The sequence below is a fragment of the Harpia harpyja genome, chromosome Z (assembly GCF_026419915.1).
Source record: "Harpia harpyja isolate bHarHar1 chromosome Z, bHarHar1 primary haplotype, whole genome shotgun sequence".
In the NCBI taxonomy this organism is placed as follows: domain Eukaryota; kingdom Metazoa; phylum Chordata; class Aves; order Accipitriformes; family Accipitridae; genus Harpia; species Harpia harpyja.
Genome location: NC_068969.1, coordinates 51730742 through 51756791, shown reverse-complemented (window position 1 = coordinate 51756791; position 26050 = coordinate 51730742). Strand labels below are relative to the sequence as shown.

The 26050-nt window shown below is 39.5% G+C and overlaps 1 protein-coding gene across 2 annotated transcripts in view; it reads left to right on the top strand.

The window, feature by feature from the left end:
- WDR36 (WD repeat domain 36) overlaps positions 1 to 26050 on the top strand; it is a 38579-nt gene that overhangs the window by 8529 nt on the left and 4000 nt on the right. For both annotated transcript variants that reach the window (XM_052777184.1, XM_052777185.1), the window contains 15 exons: positions 31 to 163; positions 1877 to 2052; positions 2616 to 2736; positions 4893 to 4958; positions 5925 to 6008; positions 7539 to 7693; positions 8849 to 8963; positions 15128 to 15293; positions 15583 to 15691; positions 16469 to 16548; positions 20732 to 20839; positions 22016 to 22113; positions 23625 to 23767; positions 24419 to 24535; positions 24774 to 24855. In XM_052777184.1, the coding sequence (XP_052633144.1) occupies positions 31 to 163; positions 1877 to 2052; positions 2616 to 2736; positions 4893 to 4958; positions 5925 to 6008; positions 7539 to 7693; positions 8849 to 8963; positions 15128 to 15293; positions 15583 to 15691; positions 16469 to 16548; positions 20732 to 20839; positions 22016 to 22113; positions 23625 to 23767; positions 24419 to 24535; positions 24774 to 24855 (1753 nt within the window). The remainder of the gene's footprint in view (positions 1 to 30; positions 164 to 1876; positions 2053 to 2615; positions 2737 to 4892; positions 4959 to 5924; positions 6009 to 7538; positions 7694 to 8848; positions 8964 to 15127; positions 15294 to 15582; positions 15692 to 16468; positions 16549 to 20731; positions 20840 to 22015; positions 22114 to 23624; positions 23768 to 24418; positions 24536 to 24773; positions 24856 to 26050) is intronic.

The following is a 26050-nucleotide window of genomic DNA, read 5'->3' as shown; positions in this document are numbered from 1 at the left end:
ATTTCAGTTGCTGTTCAATTTTTCTTGCAGGCTCCAGCAGTGGATGTTGTTGCAGTCGGTCTTGTTTCTGGTCATATCATTGTACATAATATTAAGTTTGATGAAACTCTGATGAAATTTCAACAAGACTGGGGTCCCATCACAGCAATATCTTTCCGTACAGGTAAGTCGTAGCATTTTTAGTGAAAATATGTATAAAATCACTAAAACTAAGTGGAAGGTAGGAAAAATATGTTTTGATAAAACATTTCAAAATCAAAATTGGAGCTGAGATTTTTAGTTTTCAAAGGCGGCAGATAATCTAGAAAAGTTACCAATAAGTAAGGGACATCATACATCTGCATCATACTGGTTGGTTTGTAGCATTTTCTTGTGTACTGACTCAGTGCACAGGAAGCGTGACATACAGTAGGTACTCCTTTTCAAAGAAAAGTGAGACAGTTTATATTTACAATGTGCCAAGAACTAACAAACACAGTACACAGTTACCAGTTAGTGCAGAGAAATCAGTACACTGTAAGTTAGCACCCAGACCTACTTGTCAGTAGTGTCTTCACCCTCCAAAACAAAGTTAGAATGTTAATAGTTGGGTGACTACTGAATGGATGTTACTGGAGAACACCGTTTATATTCACAGCTTTTTTTTTTGTGTAATGAGCTTGTACTAATTACTAAAGCTAGTTACTTTAATGATGATCGTGCCTACAGAGCTGTTGATACTGAATCTAATCTCATTTGAAAAGACAAATTTGGAAATCTTAACAGAACATAGATTGATGCAGACCCTGTTGAGGAAGAATGCTACTGGAGAGACTTGTGGAAAGACTTGTTAGAAGAGGAAAGAGTGCCTTTTCGTGTCAGCCATTTAACTCAAAACCTTAATAAAGTTAAATAACTTCCATTGCCTGCCTGAAGCTGTGGCTTTCAGAGGTTCGCTAATCTCTCTCTCTTCCTGTCTTTATAGTTAGGAAATTTAGTGTAAATATAACCTGGTTGTTTTGAAGTCAGGTACTCATGTTAGTCTTTGAGTAAAGTGCTCTTCATTTAAATTAAAATGAACTTGGCATTTACTTATTTGTGAAGCTTTACCAAAAAAGAAAACGCTAGGCCTGTCTGGTTTAGTTATCTATGATGTGTGTAATTGCAAATTGGAAACTGGCTTTTCCTGTTGTTGGAGCGAAAAGGTTAGTTACCAATTATGCAGGATATTTGGTGGAATTTTATCTTGATATGGTAAGTTTTAAAACTTACTTGAATATTTGTAGTACGTTTTTGCGAAGTTAGTATGATGTGTTTACCTCCTTAATATTAGACAGGGTAGAGCAAATAGAAGAAAATTAGAAATTCTGTGAGCTGAGGTTTTTATTATTTCTTAGAATGATGGAATAAGCATATAATCAACTTCTGGAATTTGTTTTTGCAAGCTCTGGAGCCAAAAACTTGAGAGGATTTAAAAAAAGGACTGGTAACTTCTAGAGTGCTGATAGAGTAGCTCTCACATCCTGAAGTGTGAAGGCTAGTAAGTTCGGGGAAGAATCTGGGATGGAAAATAACTTTTGAAAATGGTACAGGTACAATATTTCTTGTGCTTTCCAGCAAAACCTCTAGCATCGGCTGCTGGATTTAGGTATCTTTGTTATTATCTGATATGAAAACAATCCCATTTTTATTATCAGTGAACTTCGTTTCTTTTCGGCTTGAAATACTAGAATATTTCAGTTAAAACATCCTATTTTTAGAATCAGCTTGAGAATTTTTTTTTCTTGTGATTGTAGCCTTTTCTTGCATCAGTTTTAAGATGTGAGAAGTCAATAAGGATGAGCTGAATGGCAATAAGCAAATTTTTTTTTTTTTTTTTTTTTTTTTTTTTGAGTAGATGGACACCCAGTAATGGCAGCTAGTAGCCCAGTTGGACACATTGCTTTGTGGGATCTAGAAGAGAAGAAACTAATGTGTCAGATGCAAGATGCCCATTCCACAGCAATAGCTGGTATGTCGTTTGTCCCTGGAGAGCCACTTCTTATTACTAATGGTGCTGATAACGCTATACGGGTAAGTTACAATAGCTGCTGCTATGTGCTGTTACTTTTTTTTTTTTCTCTTGTCCTCCAGAGTGTAAATGTTTAGTTTGGATTGAAGTAGCAGTTCTCAAATGAAACAAATATGACAAAACTCAAGTTACTGAAGTTGCCGGCTCCCAGCTGATCTCTAGTGGGGCAGTTTAAGGATTTGCTACCATGATGTCATTGCTTCATTTATTGCCTCATGATAGCCTTGGAGAATAAAGCTTTGGATCCACTTTTCCAGAACCACACTTTATATCCTGGCGCACTATCTTAAATCTTGATCTATTTTTATAATGTTCTGGGTCATGAGCAGTTGCTGTTGATAAGTCCCTTGTGCTGCATGTCCTCTGATGCCATTAGCCTTTGGTGGAGGGGTAGAATGAATAGCGGGAAACCATCAGCTGCTGTGGTGGAAACTTCCAGAGTTCTAGGATTAAGGATGAAAGCCAATGTGTGAAGTTTGCTGCACCAGCTCCCAGCTAATCCTGTTCCACTTATTGGCAGGGCAATGTTCATCAGCTTTGTTTTTCTGCTTTTTTTGGGAGGCAGGTGTGGATTTTTGATGGACCTGGTGGTACAGGACGTGTATTGAGAAGCCGAATGGGACATAGTGCACCACCAACAAAAATCAGATACCATGGGCAAAATGGAGAGCAAATTCTTAGTGCAGGTATGAATTCTCATTCTTCTTATTCAGTCTGATTTCCTGCTGTGGGAAAGAAAACATGGAGAGCTAAGTGTCTTTGTTTTATTAATACAATAGATTATATTTCATGTGTTGTGTATGTGTATTTATGAAACATAGTAAGTGATTAGCATAGACAGTATCATTTATTACTGTATCAAACCATTTCACAGTTTCCCTAGAGGAACATATATCAGCGGGTAGGCTGAAAATCAGTTATGAGCAGAAAAGCTTAGGAGCTGCTTTTGTCATCCATATTTATATGTCTGATGAATAAAAATTGTTTCATTATCGCCTAAGGAACTATCAGCTGGACAAAATGAAAACCTGTAGCAACTAGGGAAATTCTGTTGTGACGGGAAAAAACAAGCAGCATAATGCGTTTAGTAACTTAGAGGAGCCACTCCACTTTTCCCACTAGTTTGAGCAAGTTTTGTGGGTTGCAGTGTCTTTGTAATTTGTTACAGCTCAGTTGTGTCTGTAATAAATATTCCCAAGGTCACTTGTTACTAAGATGTTAATCTAAAAGTGTAAAAATGTGTAAGTGACTACCCTTCCTTAGAAGCTAGCATATTTAAAAATCTGTACATAGACCGCTTAGGAAATGAAGTACTAGATCAGACTGTTTTGTGGCCCAGAACACTTCAGTAGTGGAATAATAGACACTCTTCACCTAGTCTTTAATTACTCTGAAGTAGTGGAATTGTGTATATGGGCAACATTTAAAAACATTATACCACATTTTGATGAAAGTTACACCTAATATGGCACAGCAATACTCTGTGCTAAAATGACCTGTGCTAAAATCTTGCTGGTCATCCAACTAGTAACTTGGATTCAAGTAACTAGTTAACTTGACAGTAATTCAGCTCACACCAGATGAACTACAGTAACAATCAGGAGTTGCTTAACAAATCCTCACATTTGCTTTTGCTTTACTGCTTTGTTAACTGCACTGAAACATACGGAGAGGGCACAGAGGCAACTATTAAAGTGAAAAGGGTCTCAAGCTTTGAGATCTCATTTATCTGCAGTGTAAGGAGACTGACTCTATGTTCCTTTCTGAACCAGTGGTAAAACTTTGTGCAACAGGAATGCAGTAGTAATGCTGTGGGGTGCCTTTCAAGTACTACTGGTTTCCTTACAACAGGCATCTCCACAAATCAGCTGTGTAAAATTTCACCAATGTCACTGGCTTTCATCCTGCTTAACATTTCTCCCAGTTCCCAGTATATACATCCTGCCTTACTTCTGTATCATAGCAGCAAGGAAGGGTTACTTGAATACTATAATTGTTCCATTGTCTTTCAGATTCTCTAAGTTCACTTCGACTAATTTTCTGTTTCCTTACTTGTTTGGCTTAGTAAAAATGTTTTGTGATTCTTCTGATTTTTAAAAATCATCTCAGTGCCTTTAATTTTACATACGTTGTGCAATTTAATTTGCTGTTAGTTTCTGGTTCTGCCTTGTCCACATCTCCCTCACAAAGTGGGCCTGTTTGCTAGTTTCAAATTCGAACCTTCTGTCCCCCTATTAAATTAAATTCCTATCAGTTTAGTGAACATCGGTCACTGGGTAGAGGAGGGAAGTCCCATTAGCGTCCTGGTTTACAGGAAAGATGGACAACTCAGCTTTTGCCATTTTTGTTTGGGTTAGCTTACTGGCTAACCTAGGTGTAGTCCTTAACCAGCCACAGCATGTGTTGGTTAGACAAAGTATAAAGAAAGGAATATTGTAGTTGGTGAGGGAGTATATGGGGTCATGGGAAAGCTTTGGAAGTATTATTGAGGTATTTGAAGGATGTAACAGTTTATTTAAGGTTTTAGTCATAGAAAGCTGGGAACAGCTAGATATTGTGGTGGAGAAAGGAGGGGGGATAGAGGAATTGAACATGGAGAAGATATCCGTAAAAGAGGTGTTATTCTGATCACGTGTGGGGCAAAATAGTAGGAATGGGATATAGGCCATAGAAAATTAGGCTCCATTAGTTCTGCTGCTTATAGTGTATCTGTATTTTTTCTTGGATAAGAATTTTTAATAAACACTTTTATTATGGTGTTTGAGGTTTCATACCTTCTGCTTTTCTTCCTCAGATAGCTTATGTGTAAACCCTTCACTGCTCTCTGCTAATATTTTGTCAGGTCGAGATGGAACATTGCAGTCTTTTTCAACAGTGCACGAAAAGTTCAATAAAAGTTTAGGACGTGGTAAGTATTTCAGTGAAAGTACAAATATTGGTGAAAAAAGCCCTGAAAAGTATTTGTGTAAACAGGAGCTAAAACAGTCCTTATTTTCACTTTAACTGTTGTATGAAAACTGTTCATCTCAGTTGTTCTGCAAACTCAGTCCTTCCTGATGTATATAAAGTGTATTCTGAGATTTGTTTGTACTTAAGAAAATTAATTTCTCTAGCCTGGCAGTGTGTGTTATTTCACTGTGGGAAACATTGGGCATGATTTTTTTACTGAAAATGTGTAAAGCAGTAGCTGACATACCAGCATGTGTAATTACAACTGTTTACCTCATTCCCCTTCTATTCAGTTGACTAAATTATTAGTTAATTCATATTTCTTGACTTTAGTTCCTTTGATTTAATGTAGAATTTAATTTAAAAAACACATCTTCCACACAATGCTGTGGTTAAGGGAGACTTTTTTGTACAGTTCAGAGAGCAAGGCTCAGAAAGACTAAAATAATTCTTATTTTTAAATATCTGTATGTTGATACTTACGTATTTAGATAGATTTGAATAGACAGATATAGATTAATTGATTGTATATATCCTTTGGGCATAAATCTGAAATTCCTTACTCTTTGGTTCTTGAAAGGTCTGGGTGTTACACATTGCTTTATATAGTGATGTCTGTATGACCATTGTTTTAGCTGTGATGGGGTGACCTCTGCTTCAGGTTGTAAGCACAAGATCCTGCAACAAATGGGTTGAGTAGTACATCTGTGAATGTAATAGGCTAGTGATGGGCTCAGCATCACATGAATTTTGACAGGAACTCTAATAACGTTCTTAGCTCTTCAAACCCTAGGTAACAGCAATGCTGTGTTAATGTAAGCCAAATTTTTCTAAGTTTTATAGGACCTTCACATTTAGTAAACAATCCTTTTTAAACCATTATTCTCAGATCTAGCCATGAGACTCAAACACTTCTTTTTTTAAGGTTCAATTAACAAAAAGAAGTCAAAAAAGAAAGGTCTTAAGCTTGATACAATGGCACTTCCACCAATTACAGTCTTTGCTTCAGGTAAGTAGTCTTGAGATGCGTTACATAGCTCATTATGTCTTCATTTTGTTGTTTAACCCTCAAGACACTACTATTTTGAAAGCCCATGCTGTATCAAGATGAGATTATTGAGATTCTGTGACCCTTCATAAGCTGTTGAGTGACAGTTTAAAATGACACTTTACTTGGTAAACTTTTCTATTATTTCAAAAAGGAGCATTTTATTTCAAATGTCTTTGTGTTTAACTGGCTCTTGGCTTGAAAATCTCCAGCATGGGAGCCAGAATCTTCTGATGTAGATACTCTTCCAGGCTGGAGAATGAGCAATAAGGGGGCTGAAGATCTTTGTCAGCTGAGGATATCTTAGTTATAGTGGTTGATTTGGATTCCCCAGTTCCTTTATTTGAGTCACTTTTCAAAGTCAAGTATCAATTACTCTGTTTGTTTGTAATTCAGTATGCAAATAGCGAACCTAACTTTTTGAAGCAGAATTGCAATTATCTTTGCTTCATCAAAATGTGTTTCTTTAAACTAATGACCTCCTCTTCAGACTTGAAGTCTGTTTTGTCTTAAGTCTAGCTATGCTTTGGTCTTCCAAGAATGGTTGATTGTTTCATATGTTGAAAGGTTTGGATTTACAATTTTGTGTAGCCCTTTGACTACATATGGTATTTATATTTGCAGACCTCAGTGATACAGACTATCTGTACACACTTGTTGCAAATATGTGAGTGTGTGTGTGTATATATATATATATATATGCACTTTTTAAATCAGTATTAGACCTGCCTGATTGATTTAAGGTGGTAGAACTACCTTAAATGTGTTTGGAGACATGAGAAAACAATTATTTAAGTACATTTTAGAGTGTTTCTTTTTTGCTATCTTGTCTTTGTTTGGTGAAGTGAACCAGTTTGTATCCGGTTGTTTTATTCTTTGAAGCTCTAGAAATACCCAATTTCAAGCTCTCAATTTTTTTAAACGTATGAATTCCAGGAAAAAAGCAAACTTGCTCATTATTTAGATCCCCACATATCATATTTTACTACAAAGTTTGGACACTGAGCTTTTGAGGAACGGTTTTCCTGCAAATGCAGAAAAGTCTTCTGCTATGTGAAGCAGACTTAGCTCTTAAACCCTGCTTTAAGATGTTAATCTAGTGGCTTCTGCTGCTTCAGCAGCTGAAGAAACCGTTAAGAGTCTCAGCTGGAAATGTGTACAGATTGAGCAGTTTAAACCATTTAAGTTTAAATATGCTTCTCAAATCACATAGACTCAAATATACAAAGACATGAAATATACCAAAAGAATGCTTGTGGGTTTGTTAGCGTTTTAGTACACTAGCATATGCACAGTGGTTTGCCACGTGTTTTTTATGGTTTGCCACGTGTTTTTTATGAATGGTAGCCTTTTGACTGTCCAACAGGGACACTAAATATGAACTGTTCTGCCTAAAAGTATTTCAAAGTACTCTTTCTTATGATACCAGAAGAGCTTATTTGACTTTAGAATGATTCATTGTTACTAAAAGGAATATGTGTTACATTGCAGAAGTGGCACATCAGAGTGACTGGGATAGTATTGTTGCCTGCCATCAAGGGTATATAACCTGTACAACCTGGAACTATCAGAAAACTTCCATGGGAGCTCATAAACTGAGGCCAGAAGAATTTAGCAAACACAAACCTATTGATATATATGCAACAGTAAGTTTATTTAGGATAATGTTTCTTCAGCATTACAGTATATGCTGTTTTGGTTCATATTTGTACAGAAGCAATATTTAGAATGAAAAAACACTATTTAGACATGTTCTAGTTGCTTTGCAGAGTGCCTTCTGTCAGCTCAGTGTGGCCTACTAGCTGTTTTGTAATGCATATGGTCTTAAGAAAAATGCTGTATATGCATTTTTTCCTTAAACATCCAGGTTAAGTGCAGATTTTATTTTCTGATTCAGATAGGTGGTTGGTGTTTTTAATCTCTCAATGTGATGTAGAGCTGACTATATGCCTGTGATGATAAACTTGCTCTGTGATTGCATATTGCCGAAGATAGTTGTTTTTTGGCAATATGGAAAACTGTATTTCCAGATTGCAGGCAGGATATTCCCTCTAAAATGCCTTACAACCTGAGCTGGACAAAATGAAAGTCAAACACTCAATGAAAGAGATTATAAATGTTTACTGAGGCTTATGGGCTTGCAAGACAGGTGGTTGCTGTGGCATACTTCATGTGCTAGGTGTTCATACTACTACTGTATCTTGTGATAAATCATTTTTCTGACCTTATGCTTAGTAGTTCAGTGATAGACAAAATCAGTTCATTTGTAAATACCTGGTTTTCTTTTAACTACTAGATTCTTTGGACTTTATCTTTCCAAAGACATCTGGACCATTGTTTCTTTGTTTCTTACTATTTAAACTCTGTGTGAACTTAACCTATTTTGGGGTGCCATTGGCAATACGGGCATTGAAACAGGCATGCAGTCAGCATGCTTGGACTTTTTCTTAGGGATTGAATTTGTGGATGTGTTGATTATATCGGTTACTCATTTAGGTTACAGTGTTGATATTAGATATGACTTCTGATGGGTGTCACTAAGTCAGTATTTCATTATCCTTCGTAAGGATATGCACTGCCATATTTATTATTTGCTGACTATTTGCTTATTTTAAGAGCTCGTCTCTACTTTTTTGAGATGTAATCTGTTGTTTGTTTTGTGCAGTTTTCCTTGAAGTCTAATAAGAACATACTACTATTTTGTATTCCTGATATGTTATGTATCTTAACAACTTTGCTAATTACATAACACTTAAAGAATTGTTTTCATAGGTGGTTGGTTTTTTTTCCCCCCTTGAAAGGCAGTTGACATTACGTCATGTGGGAACTTTGCTGTAATTGGGCTGTCAACTGGACGGGTAGATGTGTATAACATGCAGTCTGGCATTCACAGAGGGCGTTACGGCAAAGAAAGAGGTAAGAATTGCTACACTTCTAAAATACTGACTCTTAACAGAACAGCAACAACTTGGTGTTCTGTCTTCTAGGAAATTTATCATAGAATCGTTTAGGTTGAAAAAGACCTTTAAGATCATCGAGTCCAACCATCAACCCAAGACCACCATGCCCACTAAACCATAGAATCATAGAATCATTTCGGTTGGAAAAGACCTTCAAGATCATCGAGTCCAACCATTAACCATGCCCACTAAACCATGTTCTGGAGTACCCTGTCCACTCGCTTTTTTAATATCTCCAGGGATGCTGACTCAACCACTTCCCTGGGCAGCCCATTCCAATGGTTGACAACCCTCTCAGTAAAAAAGTTTTCCCTAATATCTAACCTAAATCTCCCTTGCCTCAACTTGAGGCCATTTCTTCTTGTCCTATCTCCAGCCACCTGACAGAAGAGACCAACACCCACCTCACTACAACCCCCTTTCAGGTAGTTGTAGAGAGCGATAAGATCTCCCCTCAGCCTCCTCTATTCTAGACTGAACAACCCCAGTTCCCTCAGCCACTCCTCATAAGACTTGTGCTCAAGGCCCCTCACCAACTTGGTTGCTCTCCTCTGGACACACTCCAGCAGCTCAATGTCTTTCCTGTAGTGAGGGGCCCAAAACTGAACACAGTACTCAAGGTGCGGCCTCACCAGTGCCGAGTACAGGGGAACAACCACCTCCCTGTTCCTGCTGGCCACACTGTTTCTGATACAGGCTAGGATGCTGTTGGCCTTCTTGGCCACCTGGGCACACTGCTGGCTCATATTCAGCTGGCTGTCAACCAGCACCCCCAGGTCTTTCTCTGTCGGGCAGCTTTCCAGCCACTCTTCCCCAAGCCTGTAGCGCTGCACGGGGTTGTTGTGACCGAAGTGCAGGACCCGGCACTTGGCCTTGTTGAACTTCATACGATTGGCCTCAGCCCATCGATCCAGCCTGTCCAGATCTCTCTGTAGAGCCTCCCTACCCTCAAGCAGATCACCCTGCCTCCCAACTTGGTGTTGTCTGCAAACTTGCTGAGGGTGCACTCAATCCCCTCATCCAAATCATCAGTAAAGATATTAAACAGAACAGGCCCCAACACCGAGCCCTGGGGAACGCCACTCGTGACCCGCCGCCAACCGGATTTCACCCCATTCACCACTACCCTCTGGGCTCGGCCATCCAGCCAGTTTTTCAGCCAGTGAATACTGCACTTATCCAGGCCACGAGACGCCAGCTTCTCAAGGAGTACGCCATGAGAGACAGTGTCAAAGGCCTTGCTGAAATCTAGGAAAATAACATTGACAGCCTTTCCCTCATCCACTAGGCGGGTCACCTGGTCATAGAAGGAGATCAGGTTGGTCAAGCAGGACCTGCCTTTCGTAAACCCATGCTGGCTGGGCCTGATCCCCCTCTTATCCTGGAGTTGCCATGTGAGTGCTTTCAAGACAAACGGTTCCATAATCTTCCCCGGTACCGAGGTCAGGCTGACAGGCCTGTAGTTCCCCGGATCCTCCCTCCGACCCTTCTTATAAATGGGAGTCACATTGGCAAGCCTCCAGTCCTCTGGGACCTCCCCTGTTGACCAGGAACGCTGATAGATGATAGAGAGTGGCTTGGCAAGGACCTCTGCCAGTTCCCTCAGTACTCTTGGATGGATCCCATCAGGTCCCATAGATTTCTGAGTGTCCAGATGGCGTAACAGGTCCCTAACTAATTCCTCCTGGATTAAGGGGGGTATGTTATGCTCTTCATCCTTACCTTCCAGCTCATGGGGTAGAGTACCCTGAGGATGACTGGACTCACTATTAAAGACTGAGGCAAAGAAGGCATTAAGTACCTCGGCCTTTTCCTCATCACTGGTTGCTACGTTCCCTTCTGTATCCATTAAAGGAAAGATATTCTCCTTGGGATTCTTTTTACTGTTAACATATTTGTAAAAACATTTTTTGTTGTCCCTTATGATAGTGGCCAGATTGAGTTCTAGCTGAGCTTTCGCCTTTCTAATTTTCTCTCTGTATGATCTAACAAGATCCCTGTACTCCTCCCAAGTTGCCCGCCCTTTCCTCCAGAGATGATAAACTCTCCTTTTTTTCTTAAGTCCTAGCAAAAGCTCCCCATTCAGCCAAGCCGGTCATTTTCCTCGGCGGTTCGACTTGCAGGACATGGGAATAGCCTGGTCCTGAGCCATTAAGATTTGCTTTTTAAAGAATGTCCATCCCTCCTGGACCCCTTTGCCCTTCAGGACTGTCTCCCAAGGGGCTCTCTCAACCAGTGCCTTGAAGAGGCCAAAGTTAGCCCTCCGGAAGTCCATAGTGGTGGTTTTGCTGACCACCTTCTTTGCCTCACCAAGAATTGAAAATTCTACCATTTCATGGTCACTAGGCCCAAGACGGCCTCCGACCATCACACCTCCCACCAATCCTTCCCTGTTCGTAAACAACAGGTCTAGCAAGGCTCCTCCCCTGGTTGGCTCACCCACCAGCTGTGTCAAGAAGTTATCTTCCACACACTCCAGGAACCTCCTAGATTGTTTACTCACTGCTGTGTTGTATTTCCAGCAGATGTCTGGAAAGTTAAAGTCCCCCACAAGGACAAGGGCACACGATTCTGAGACTACTGCCAGCCGCTTGTAGAACGATTCATCTGTCTCTTCAACCTGGTCGGGCGGTCTATAACAGACTCCCAGCACAATATCTGTCTTATTGGCTTTCCCTCTCACCCTCACCCATAAGCACTCCACCTTGTCATCAGAATCGTGTAGCTCTGAACAGTCAAAACATTCCCTAACATAGAGAGCCACCCCACCACCTCTTCTACCTTGCCTATCCCTTCTGAAGAGCTTGTAGCCATCCATTGCAGCACTCCAGTCATGGGAGTCGTCCCACCATGTTTCCGTGATGGCGACTAAGTCATATCTATCCTGCTGCACAATGGCTTCCAGCTCCTGCTGTTTATTGCCCATGCTGCGTGCGTTGGCATAGATGCATTTGAGCTGGGTCATCGAATCCACCCCTAACATCGGCACGCTGCCCCCAGGATCATCTCTGGTGCACCTAGTTTTATCCCTTACCCCCTTCGAACCTAGTTTAAAGCCCTTTCTATGAGCCCTGCCATCTCATGAGCAAGGATTCTCTTACCCCTTTGAGATAGCTGGATACCATCTGTCCCTAGCAAGCCCGGTGCTGTGTAAGCCTCCCCATGATCAAAAAACCCCAAATTCCACCTATGGCACCAACCTCTGAGCCACGTATTGACCAGGTGTGTTTTCCTGTTCCTTTCAGTGTATTTCCCTGCCACTGCAGGGATTGAGGAAAACACTACCTGTGCTCCTGATCTTTCTACTAATCGTCCCAGTGCCCTGAAATCCATTTTGATTGCCTTTGGATTCCTCTCTGCAATCTCATCACTGCCAACCTGCACAACCAGCAATGGGTAATAATCAGAGGTCCGAACCAGACCAGGGAGTTTCCTGGTAATGTCTTTTACCCAGGCCCCAGGGAGGCAGCAGACTTCCCTGTGGGATGGGTCAGGTCTGCATATCGGGCCCTCTGTCCCCCTTAAGACGGAGTCGCCTACAACAATTACCCTCCTTTTTCTTTTTTCAGAGGATGTGAGAATGTGTGGGGTTCCCAACTGGGCTTAGGCACCTCCCTAGATAGGGCTTCATCTTCACCCTGATCTTCACTGGCCTGGTCCTCAAGTTCCAGAGCCCCATACCTGTTGAGTAGGGGCAACTGGGAAGGTGAGGGAGACCGGGAGGGGATTCGCCTGCCTCCCCGAGCAGGGACCTGTATCCATTCCCCTCCATCTCTTAGGTCCCCTCCTGCCTAGTGGCAGGAGGGCAGGGGAACCTCCGCTTCTTGCGGAGCCTCCATCTGCTGCCCCTGCCTCAGGGATGGTTGGTACGGTGTGGTGTGTGTGTGTGTGGTGTGTAGGGTGTGGGCCCACCAATCTGTCTCCATGTCCTGAAGTGCCTTGTCTACGTATTTTTTTAAATACCTCCAAGGATGGTGACACCACCACTTCCTGGGCAGCCTTTTCCAATGCCTGACAACCTTTTCAATAAAGAAATTTTTCCTAATACCCAATCTAAACTTCCCCTGGCGCAGCTTGAGGCCATTTCCTCTCATCCTATCACTAGTTACTTGATGGAAGAGACAAACACCTACCTCACTACAACCTCCTTTCAGGTGGTTGTAGAGAGCAATAAGGTCTCCCCTCAGCCTCCTTTTCTCCAGGCTAAACAACGCCAGTTCCCTCAGCCGCTCCTTATAAGACTTGTGCTCTAGACCCTTCACCAGCTTTGTTGCCCTTCTCTGGACACGCTCCAGCATCTCAATGTCTTTCCTGTAGTGAGGGGTCCAAAACTGAACACAGTACTCGAGGTGAGGCCTCACCAGTGCTGAGTACAGGGGGACGATCACTTCCGTGCTTCTGCTGGCCACACTATTTCTGATACAGGCCATGATGCTGTTGGCCTTCTTGGCCACCTGGGCACACTGCTGGCTCATATTCAGCCAGCTGTTGTCCAGCACCTCCAGGTCCTTTTCTGCCGGGCAGCTTTCCAGCCACTCTTCCCCAAGCCTGTAGCATTGCATGGGGTTGTTGTGACTGAAGCACAGGACCCGACACTTGGCCTTGTTGAACCTCATACAGTTGGCCTCGGCCCGTTGATCCAGCCTGTCCAGATCCCTCTGTAGAGCCTTCCTACCTTCAGCCAGATCAACCCTCCTTCCCAGCTTGGTGTCACCTGCAGACTTACTGAGGGTGCAATTGATCCCCTCGTCCAGATCACTAATAAAGATACTAAACAGAAGTGGCCCCAATACTGAGCCCTGGGGAGTGCCACTTGTGAGTGGCCACCAACTGGATTTAACTCCATTCACCACCACTCTTTGGGCTTGTCCATCCAGCCAGTTTTTTACCCAGCGAAGAGTGATTTAGCATGGCTTCTGAGTTGAATTTGGGAATCTTTTCAGTTTCTCTAATTACCCTACAGTGTCCTATCTTGCACTGTAATCAGAAGTAATTTGAAACCTGCTCTGAAGGACAGGATCCCTGCTAGTTTTAACAGCTCTGATGTTAGCATATGTTTGGTTTTAATTAACACAAAATTGTCAGTTACCAAAATGGTTAGCACTAAAATGAGATCCTCTGGCCTCAGCTCTTTTTGAGATAATCACATTTCCAGTACTCAGTTTCTTGTTACAGGGTTCTATCTCTGAGATAGATTTTCCCTTCTGTTTTGTGCTCCCTGCTTAAAAATGAAAGAATACTTGGGAAAGTATTCCCATGAAAGACATGCATGGGAAATGGAAATCCTAAGGAAGTCCAGTTCTTTGCATGTGCTACTATTTTCAATTACGCAGCTGCAAACTTAGGGCTTAATGTAGGTGACAGTGTTCAGACTTTTCCTTTTAATGGTTGCATACATATATTTCATGTCATGTATTCTCATGTATGTTTGCTGTGGCTTTGTAAGTCTTCAATTTATAATAGGGCCCTCGTGATCTGTATTTTTTTGTTGTAGAAACAAGGAAAGAGTCCTGATGAACCCTTAAACCTTACTGGGTTTCTAAAAGCCATCTAGTGTGGTAAACATGAAGTGATCTCCTAATAACATCATTGCTTGATAGTGGGATGCATTTTATAAGTTTGATTACTGGCCAGTAGTCCTAGGCATAGATTAAGAAATAAAATTGATCCCAAACCAGAGGAGCTGTGCCTTATCTTTAAACTGCAGTGGAAAGTAGCCTAGGAAAACTCTCAGACTTTGGGCCAGAACTGAAGCTGTAAATTCTGTCTGGAGTGGTCACCCCCACTGGAGGCATTCCGTAAGTGATTCAAAAAGCCCCTCAAATCTCGCATCCAAAGAAAGCCCCCCAAACTGAAAGCAGAAGTAAAAGCTAATATTCAGCTTCAATTACTCACAAATTTTGTATTGTATTCTAGGTGCTTACTTGAAAGAAATTTGGTTTCTGTACTGATAAAGAAATATTAGAGCAGTCTTGTCAGGTGGCTTTAGAATTGTTTGTCACATGCTTACTGCTTATTTAGTGTAGTTAGGCAAAGACATACAGAATGGTGTTTGGCATGCTGCTGATTTCTATGCTACGTTTAAATTCTTAAACAACTTTCTTTTCCCTTGATTTGCAGCACATGAGGGGGCCATTAGGGGGGTAGCAGTGGATGGATTAAACCAGCTGATGATCACAGCTGGTAGTGAAGGATTAATTAAATTTTGGAAATTCAAAACCAAAGATCTAGTTTACACCACTGAGCTTTCTTCTTCTCCAAATGGAATTCTGCTTCACAGAGACAGGTAAGAAACTGAAGCTATTTCATGTGTTTATTGTTTTGCTGTAAGTACCTAAGTCTAGGATGGCAATCAAATACTCTTATAAAGTTTAAATTTCTGATGCTTTGAAATACAACTGACTATGAGTTGACAAAACAAAATGACCGCAAGACTTTTTATTAGACTGAAGGAATGTAATGCTGTTTATCTGAGATTATCTTGGGTTAAAAGATTTTTGGAGCAATGTTAGAATGTTGTTTTTATTTTTGTCTCTTGAGTGTTTACTATCATGTGTGCTAATGATTCTTGACAGTGGTATTCTGGGAATTGCCTTTGATGACTTCAGTATTAGTGTTTTGGATATAGAAACCAGGAAGATTGTCAGGACATTCTCAGGACACCATGGACAGATTAATGACATGGTAATTGTTAACTCATTTTCTGTAACAGGTGACATACAGATACCTAACTCATTTTAAAGATGCTGGATTTCTCTGTGTATATTAAGTCACTGAGTATTGTGTTCAGCTGTGACTAGTAAAGTTGTAGTTGAGTTCTACAGCAGTTTTGGCAGTGTTAGTTTTCAAGTTAAAATGTATAGCATTCAAATGGCCATGTATTTTTAGTGTGCTTTGGGATTTTACTATAACTTTGTAACAAGCTTATTTAGGGTGTAACAAAAAAAACATTATCAATAATGAAAACCACCTTGAGGAGCAAAATTGTGCAACAGTCTTAACTGTATATATAGAAAAGATAAGCCAGGTAAATAAAAGGTGTAAGCGTGTCTGAGATGATGCAATGCATTGGTAATTCCTTATTTTACATCTTGTGTAATAGTGCTTTGTAGTGTTCATGGAAATAGTTTTTAGCTTCTGATTTAATTCTAAGTGCTAGTAAGTAAGTATTTATTTGATCAGTTTTAAGCTCAGTGGTTTTCATCATTAACATAAAAGCGAGGACCAAAGTGCTTTTACTAACAGCCAGATGTATCCTCTGTCATATATTTAAACCCGTTCTGAAATAGTTTCCATTTTTGTCTGTTTCTCACTTTCAATAAGGTGGTGTCAGTTTTGGTTTATGGCCAGACCATTTCATCCTGGTATTAGAGAGTAGTCTAATCTTGAACTGTGTTAAACAGGACCTCCTGTAGGGACTGACTTGTTAGTTGTGCCTTTAAATGGACTATTTTATTTCAGACTTTCAGTCCTGATGGTCGTTGGCTGATAACTTCATCAATGGACTGTACCATTAAGACTTGGGACCTTCCCTCTGGATGGTGAGTCAGTTTAAAAACATATAGCAGAAATTTATTATAATGCCCTTTCTGTCTGTTAAGTGGTAAAAAGCCTTCTGGCTTGATTTTCTGTCACCCAGTTGTACTATGTGATATTCAGTTGTACATGGTGTGACAACTCGGTACCCAGTATTTTGGTTGTGTGTGATGCTAGCAATGTGTGCCTTTTTCTGGGTATACAGAACAACAATGTCCTGAAGATCTAGTGATGAAACCTGGAGTTTTCATGTAGTATGAATGAGTGTGAATTTGTTCTTTGTCTGGAAGCAGCACTGTGATCTAAATGGCAAGAGATTGCTTAAGGTGAATTGATGTGTGATATGCTGAAATATTCAGAGTCATAGAATGGTTTGAGTTAGAAGCGACCTTCAAAGATCTAGCCCAACCCCCCTGCCATGGGCAGGGGACATCTTCCACTAGATCAGGTTGCTCAAAGGCCTGTCCAACCTGACCTTGAACACTTCCAGTGATGGGCCATCCACAACATCTCTGGGCAACCTGTTCCAGGGTCTCACCACTCTCACAGTAGAAAATTTCTTCCTTAGGTCCAACTTAAACCTACCTCGTTTCAGTTGTAAATCATTGCACCTTGTCCTGTCACTACAGGCCCTGTTAAAAAGTCTGTCTCAGTCTCTCTTATAAGCCCCCTTTAAATATTGAAAGGCTACAAGAAGGTCTCCTCCGAGCCTTCTCTTCTCCAGGGTGGACAGCTCCAACTCTCAGCCTTTCTGCGTAGGTGTCCTGGTTTCAGCTGGGATAGAGTTAACTGTCTTCCTAGTAGCTGGTACAGTGCTATGTTTTGAGTTCAGTATGCGAAGAATGTTGATAACACTGATGTCTTCAGTTGTTGCTCAGTAGTGTTTAGACTAATGTCAAGGATTTTTCAGCTTCTCATGCCCAGCCAGTGAGAAAGCTGGAGGGGCACAAGAAGTTGGCACAGGACACAGCCAGGGCACCTGACCCAAACTGGCCAACGGGGTATTCCATACCATGTGACATCCCATCCAGTATAGGAACGGGGAGGTGGGGGCAGGGATTCGCCGCTCGGGGGACTGGCTGGGTGTCGGTCGGCGGGTGGTGAGCAATTGCACTGCGTATCATTTGTACATTCCAATCCTTTCATTATTGCTGTTGTCATTTTATTAGTGTTATCATTATCATTATTAGTTTCTTCTTTTCTGTTCTATTAAACCGTTCTTAACCCACGGGTTTTGCTTCTTTTCCCGATTTTCTCCCCCATCCCACTGGGTGGGGGGGGAGTGAGTGAGCGGCTGCGTGGTGTTTAGTTGCTGGCTGGGGTTAAACCACGACAGTAGGAAACATGTTTCAGCCCTCTGATCATTTTCTTGGACCTGCTCTAACTTCATGTCTATCTTGTGCTGGGGGCCCCAGAGTTGGGTGCAGTACTCCAGTTGGTTGTGTAAATAGAAGGCTGTTCTCACATTCATTTTGGCAACACAATAGGCTGTACCTCAGTTATATTTTTCATTTGTGCATGCTTGCAACTGCCAAAAACACTCTTTTATGACCCACTGTGAGTAGTCTTCTCCCAAAATGAAATTTGGCCAAGAAGTACACAAGTACAAGAAGTTCAGGAGCCTAGAAAAAACAGGCTGAAAAGTAATTTCAAGTTCCGTCAGTGCATTCTTTTAGCAGCACATTAGGTAGATTTTTAGTAATTTGAAGTCGTGCTATGCAGTGTGCAGCTCTAGTCGTACATGGGACTGAATGGTTTCATTTGGATTGATTACTTTTGTTGATGTGGTTTGGTAAATAATTTTTGTATACTGTAAAAGTTTTCATTTTACTACAAAAAGTGTGTTGAATCTCAACAAACAATTGACCTATTCTTACATGATGAATGACACTAGTCTAAAATGGGACGGGATGGACAGTAACTGTCTTCTTTCCAGTATAAATGGGAGGGGAATTAGCACTCTGTTTGGACTTCCTCTTTCTAACCCTCTTTCCCTTCCAAAATGATGTGCCTACAAAAAATTGCAGCATTAATTATAAAACTTCAGAAATGTTACTTTTATCTTCTATTTCTTTAATAACTAACACTTTACAGTAAGAATCCATCCATACTGTTTTTTTAAAAGTAATCTAACACTAGTTCTTGTTTGCATGTAACACATAAGTAAATATTTTGTGTCTTCTCTCTTAAGTAACTGCAAGAAATTCTGGTAAAGTTGAAATCTAGGCAGGTACATGACAAACCCTGTTTTTGAAAGTAGTTAGGTTAAATTGTTCTTCCAGAATTTAAAGGAAAGGTTTTCCCATAACTGTAGGGAGAGGAGTGTGTTGAAAAGGAAGAACAGCTTTTAATAAAAAGGCAGATGCTTGATTAACTTCTACTGTGGTATATTTGCTCATAAATAGAAGAAATTAATTACAAACTGTGCATTCTAAAGACTCAGCTTTGATATTGTCCTTCTAAAAGGATGGAACACATGTTTTTTAGATGACTAAGTCCTACATTATAAAAATACCAACTGACTTTAATAGATGTCATACCATTTACTTATTGAACATCTGTTTTTACTTGGGAATGCTGCTTAACTGTGCTTACATAATGTAAGTATTACTAGTGCATGTTTTTTAGGTAGGGCTTTTTGAGAAACATGTTGATACTGTAAGCTCAGCAATTTTATACTTTCCATTGTCTCACTTTTGCAGTTAGGCAGGAAGTGTAAGGGTCAATGCATTCAGCCCCCAGGCAGGATTCATTTAGCAATTACTGTACATTTTGTGTAAAAATTGCAAGCATGTCTCTCCTTGTCCTATAGTGGATTGATTCCCATCCCTGCCCCCCCTCCCCAGTCTGTAATTTTAATCATGATTTAAATTCAGTAAGTAGAAAAATTTAATTTAGTGTTAACTTTGTTTTGCAGTTGTTCCTTACAGTTGCTTTATTGAATAGTATTTCTCAGTTACTGATAAAGATTGTGGTAAAAGGATAGGTTTGAAACTAGAAACAGTATTTATGGTAAATTTTCTAGCCATTATGCACTGTGTGCAAAATGTATCGTGTAACTGATACACATTCTGGCATTTATGGGTTTAGCGTTTGTATATTTTACGTTGAAAGTGATGAATGATGTGGCTCTTACCTGATTACTTTTTGCTTGTAACGTGTGTCTAACAGCATGCAGAAGGAATAAAACATTCCATTCAGTGAAAAAAATGGCTTTTATTTTTAACATGGTTTGTAAACCGTTACAGGAGTGCTCAGTACCTAAGAAATACATGCCCACAAGATTTTACATTTTAAACTGCTTTACATCAGTATTTTTTCTATGCTTAGTAAACACAACAGGGTTGTAGAACTAGTTGCTCTCATCACTTCTCACTTTGCTTTTGATTTTGGTCTGTAAACAAGAACAAAGTATTCAAGCTCTCCATTTGTTCTTTTTGTTCTCTCAGTGAACTAGTTGTCAAACTTAACTGCTTCTTACAATTTGAAGTAACTGGAATTTATACCTCAACAAGTGACAAGCAGTCCTATGAACCTGGGGTTGAGTGGAAGTCTACTAGGGTGTCCATCATCCAGGACTTCTGGCATCATCCAGAACTCAAAAGTGGCTTACTGTTAAAATAGTCACGTACTACTGAATATTTAAACTTCCTTTTTGTGTGGTATTTTTTCAGCTTTATGCAATAGTGAAAGAAATTATCAAGCAATGGTATATCAGGCTGAAGATACGGTAATGTCAAAACAAACTGTTGCAGATAATCAAATTTTGCAGTGTACAATTCATTCGTTGCTTTAGGAGCATTAGGTTCTAGGGTTACCCAGGTGTATATGAAGTATCTTGAGAGAGGGAACTGACAATTAATGGTAGAGCATTAAAAGATTAGCTCAGAGCAGCATGGGGCTGATTGGAAGTATGAAATTTATGGCTCCTGAGAAGGTTAGTGTTAGGCATAAGGAGTTGAATGTGAACAGATGGTTCATCTTATTTTCTACAGAATGTGGATGTCTAAGGAGGTAGCTTTAGCTGATTTTGGAGAATTTCATAGAGGTGGGTGGTTTGTTGCACTATGCCATACATTTGCTAAGTTTATATGTCGTATTTGAATACTTCTAATATACTAGTTCGTATACATACTTCCAGTCTCCTGCTTGCATTCAGTCTCTGTTGTGGTTTTTTTTTCTCCTTAGCCTCATAGATTGTTTTTTGGTAGACTCTGCAGCTGTGAGCCTTGCTATGTCTCCTACAGGAGATTTTTTAGCTTCAACACATGTGGATGATCTTGGAATTTATTTGTGGTGAGTATGTAATATAGCTATTTCTACACAGAATTTCAGATGGAGAAGAATTCTTTTAATCACCTTTATTGCAAATAGAGAATTGTTCTGCAAAGTATCATGTCCAGGGTTTTGTCTTCTCTGGTTCTAATTAAGACAGGTGTTCTGCATTGTTGTGGTTCATAAATCTTAATCTCTTGCAGTTAAGATATTTATTCTGATAATTAAATGTTCTTTTTTTTCTAAATGTTTTTTTCTTACTCTGAAGAATTTGTATTATGCCATTCCTAAAGTTTTTCTTTGACTCTGCTATTTTTTTTTTTTTACCCCTTTTGAAATGTCAATGCTCATATATTGTTACTTTCTGAAGGGCTTTTCTTCTTGCCCTGGTATACAATGTTGTCTAAGATTTCTAAGTATAATTTGGAAGTTGTGATTATTTCTGTTTATTAATGATAGATCAGCGCAGATGTAAAATGTGTTTTGGTTCAATTTCCTCCTGATAGGAGTTTAAAGCAGATGACTGGTCACGTCCAGTACTGAAGTAACACACCTTATAAGTGGTTTGTTTGATTTTTTTTTCCTTTTGATAGATAGATCTTTCAGGTTACATTTGTTGCCTGTAGTTTTGCCTGAGGGGTGTTCAGCTGTTAGACCTTTCTATGCTTAAGTAAAAGTGCTTCATTGTGAATAATGACAAATTTTTTTATCTAGCCCTGGTTTATACTGACAGAAAAAATCATTTGCCAGAATGACTTGTGTGCATGTTCCAAACCTCAAGAAAATTTGCTAAGAGTACTACTCTGAAATTCTGTGAAAGCAGGATGAATCATATATATTTGCATAATGTATTGTACATATTAAGTACAAAGCAAGCTTTTTAGATGGCCAATTTTGCAATTTCAAGTAAGTACAGTACCTGGCAATGATTGAAGTAATCATACTTGATAATGCCGTATGTATTAAACATTCTTGGTAATAATACTTCAGCATAACTTTTATGTTTCAGGCTTTCGGGTGATGTGTATTGCTACATTTCATATCTTGTTTATCTGGTAGATGAGGAAAACTAATCTTGAATAGACCCTCTTGAATTACCATAGTGCAGTAGTATTAGACTGTAGTAAAAATTATGTCTAAAATACTTGTTCCCATTCACCTGAAGATTGTTTTTAAAATGCCTGTCTTATTTTTCAGGTCAAACCGTTCTCTGTATTCACTTGTCTCTTTACGGCCTCTGCCAGCAGATTATGAACCTTCTATGGTGACACGCCCTAGCACCTGCCCTGTGCAAGGTAATCTCCAGGTGAAAGAGTATTTTATTTTCAGTTTGGTATTATATTTCAAATAGAAGATGGTTTGCTTCCTCAGTAAAAACTCACTGCATCTTAGTATTCTTTCTCTGAGCTGTTCCTATTGCTTCTGCTGGCTTTGGCATACTTATTCCTATGCTGATATTATTTACTAAAATCTAGTCATGTTTCTATGTTTAGACATAAAGAATTACATTGTTAAGATCTCCACATCTTCAAGGAGATTTTGTAGCTAATAAAAACATCTATGCTATTTGTTGGCTTTCTTTAATCCCAGACTTGTGTAAACGCCTTCTGTTTTGACATCTGTGAGGCCAGTTTGAAATTAATGTTACTGTTTGGCTTTGGGAAGGGAATTGTTCTTTGTTCCACTTCCCTCCAACTTTTTTGTCTGCCTGTATGCCATCATAGTTTCACTGCTGTATATTGTCTTGTTGGCAAAAGAATTCAGTTCAGCTGACCTGCCGTGTATCTGTGCTAGATTTCCAGTGAAAGAAAGGCCTAAATTGCATTTGTGATATTTAATAGAAATGGTTGTGCTTCTGAAGGCCTCTAGATGGAGATCTTGTCTGCCCAAGTTTAGCAGTGTCTACATTAGATCTCCATCTGGAGGAGAAACACGCCTAGCTATTGACTGTGTAAAAGAGCGAGGAACACACTAGATGATGACTGCTTTATTAAGCACACACTCATTTTAGATACTTAAATTAGGGAGACAGGATTTAATCCGAAAACTTTGAATGTTTTAATCCTATAAACTGATCCTGGCTGAACGCTTTAATTCACTGTCTGTCTTCAGCAAATGTAAAGTTCCTGTTTAGGTGCTCAGAGCTTTTAATGGTTTACATTTTTTTGTTGTTTTAGGCTTTTCTATCACACCTGTGGTTTTAGCCACATATATTTTGCAAAAAGGAAGGGAAAGTAGAGGTGTTTGGTCAAGACTACATAGGAGGTCTAGAGAAAACCTATTGACAGGCTGCATATCTTCTGTTGTGTGATGCTGTGCTTTAATGTTGAGATTTTCTTCATTTTTATGTGCCACTTCAGTCATACCTATGAAGAGGTTGTGAATAACGTGCGTATTTAAATGCAAAGATTTGGCAGATTTGTAACTCAGAACTAAAATTGTCCTGCATATATTTTAAAACAGTTAACAAAATTCTAAAAGTAATCCATTGTTCTTCATTTAGGACTTCTATAAATTGCTTTTATATCATTTCAGCCAAAGCGGATAAATCTTGTTAGTCTTCAAAATCTTGTTTATCCAATTCTGCATTTTAGCTATAATTGTTTTCAATTTAAATTTAGTATTTCATAGGGTTAATAAAGATTGCTTCTGTAGCTTTTCAGCTATACGGTATGTTAGCACCCTTTTATATAGCTGTTATGCATGTGTTTTTCAAAAATTGCAAAAGAAATAATCATGTTGTTTTGATTTTTAAACAAATAAATGTGAAGTATGTATGTTCACAAAAGATGTCTGTTCTTGAAAGATGTGGATGTGGCAGGAGATGAAGAAACATGTGATGAAATGGTAGAATATGTCTCGCCTGAGCAACTGGGAGAGCAGCTGGTGACCCTTTCCTCGTTACCGGAATCAAGGTGGAAAAATCTCCTCAGTCTTGATGTTATCAAGGTAATGATATTAGGTACACCATTGCTTATCTACTGTAGTATTTGGATTGTATTTTTTAAGAAGGACATAAGGGCTATTTCTCCTGTAATGTAAAACAGACAGTTGTCTTAACCATTCTCTTGGACATTCAAGAAGTCTTGAGAAGGAGGAAATACTTCATAACTTTCGCCATTACTATTTCTGCAACATGCAAAAGAGATGTCTGAAGGCAGATACTTTGATGTCAGTGCAGCTAGTAAGTGCCTGTAAAGCTGTTTGAGGTTATGCCTCCAAATCACTGTTGGACATTCTCATAACCAGAAAAAGAGGGAATGTGCAAAAAATAGTAGTATACAGCCAGATATATTTGCCCTTGTTCTATGAGCTGCATTTACCTAATCACAAAATTTGATCCCACTTTTCAGGTATTTTTCAAGATTTTGCAGTGGAAGATTATATGGTGCTTTTCACAGTTTCTGGGATTTGGGAGAGGGGCTGTTTTTCTTCTAGATAGTAGCTTCCTATTTAGTGGTAAAACATTTTACCTATGTATTTACTTTGCAGTTAGTCCTTGCAGTTTTCATAGTATTTAAAAAATAAAACTCCTGACAAAGAAAATTCCCACATGTTCTTACTATGATGATGATTTTAATTCAAATATCTAATTAACAGAAAAAAAATAAACCAAGAGAGCCACCAAAAGTTCCCAAGTCAGCCCCTTTCTTCATACCAACAGTTCCTGGTCTTATACCCCGATACATTGCTCCAGAAGAAGAAAATGATACACAGGTAAAAACAAGAATCAATATAATAGTGTTTATATAGTGTATTTTAAAAGAAAATTCTTAAATGCTTTTTAGTGCTGAGTGAAATCTTGCTAAAGACTTCAGAGTACCAGTTTTAACACATTTACATTAATGCTTTCTTTCTGAAAGTCTTTTATTCTGTCAGTAGGAAAAGAATCTAATGGAGATGTAAAAATATGTTTGCGTATTCATGTACACTCTTTAATACTTTCATGGTCTAGTCAAAGGTCATATACCTTGGAGTACTGGCACAGAAATCTGATTTCTACATTCATCTTGAAGAAGCCCTGAGCACTAATGAATGTAAGTTAAGAAAACATTTCACTAAAAATGTAGATCCTAATAATATTTTGATATATGTTTGATTTCTAATGCCAGAATTGTGTGTAACATCTATGAGGAAAAAAATATGCATAGTACAGTAGCAAAGGCAAAGAGAATGACCTGTTATGTATAAAGCTGGCTAATACATAGACAGCCAATCTAGATCAGAGATCCTTTGGTACTCCAGCTTGCCTGCAGCATGGAGCCCAGTTCTGGCTAAAACCCACATAGAGAAAGAAGGTAACGTTCCTAAGATTGTTAGACTTTTTTTGAGATTGTGGTGATCTCACCCAGAAGAGGTGCTATGTACTATTTCTAGGGTAAGAAAGGAAGGGATTGATCTGGTAAGCAATAGTCGTGATTCACTGAAACATGAAAAACATAATTTGCCTAGCAAGTTCTATTTTCACGGGCTACTTCACTAAACATTCAGCAAATATAGAGCTTTAATTGATTGCTTTGTAATTTAAAGCTTAAGAAGAAATAATTGACATAAAAATAAGCTGTTGGATTTCTTTTAACATTCAATTCGTTTTGAAATTCAGTCACTTAAGTTGCCTGTGGAATGTACCTGCTTTTTCCCCGGATTACCTTGTGCTGCTACAGAATCATTGAAAATTTAGATTTTTGGAAATGATTGGTAATATAGCTGCCTTGGAAATGTAAATGGACAGTCACTGATAGCCTGTCCACAAGGCAGTTCTGGGAGTTTTTCTACCCCTTCTTAAACTCTTTTGAGATGATCAGCTTACTCAACTGCACTTAAAACATTTTGTGCATAGAACTTTATTACCTATCACAAACAGGGTGTGGTTTTTATGCTGTGTTTTTAGTATTGCAATTGATAGTGTCTATTAAGCTGCTTCAGAGCTGCTCAGAGAAGAGTGAAATATCAGGTGAATATTTAAAAACCTAACCAAGCACCGAGAGGCTGGCTGTACTTGGGAGCACGTGCACTCTATGGTGCATTGCAGTAGTGGTCCCATGGGCCTCCCTCAGGCCACCTCTCTGCTGTAAGGCAGGTGTGCTCCAGGGTCTGTGCTGTAATCCCAGTCCAGGGAGCCTGTTGCTCCTGACTCAGGAAGGTGCTGGTGTGTAACATGGCTCTGTGCTTGCTAGTTTACAAGCATCTCTTCTAAAGGTGACTAGGCTATGCAGAGAGATAGTATTATAC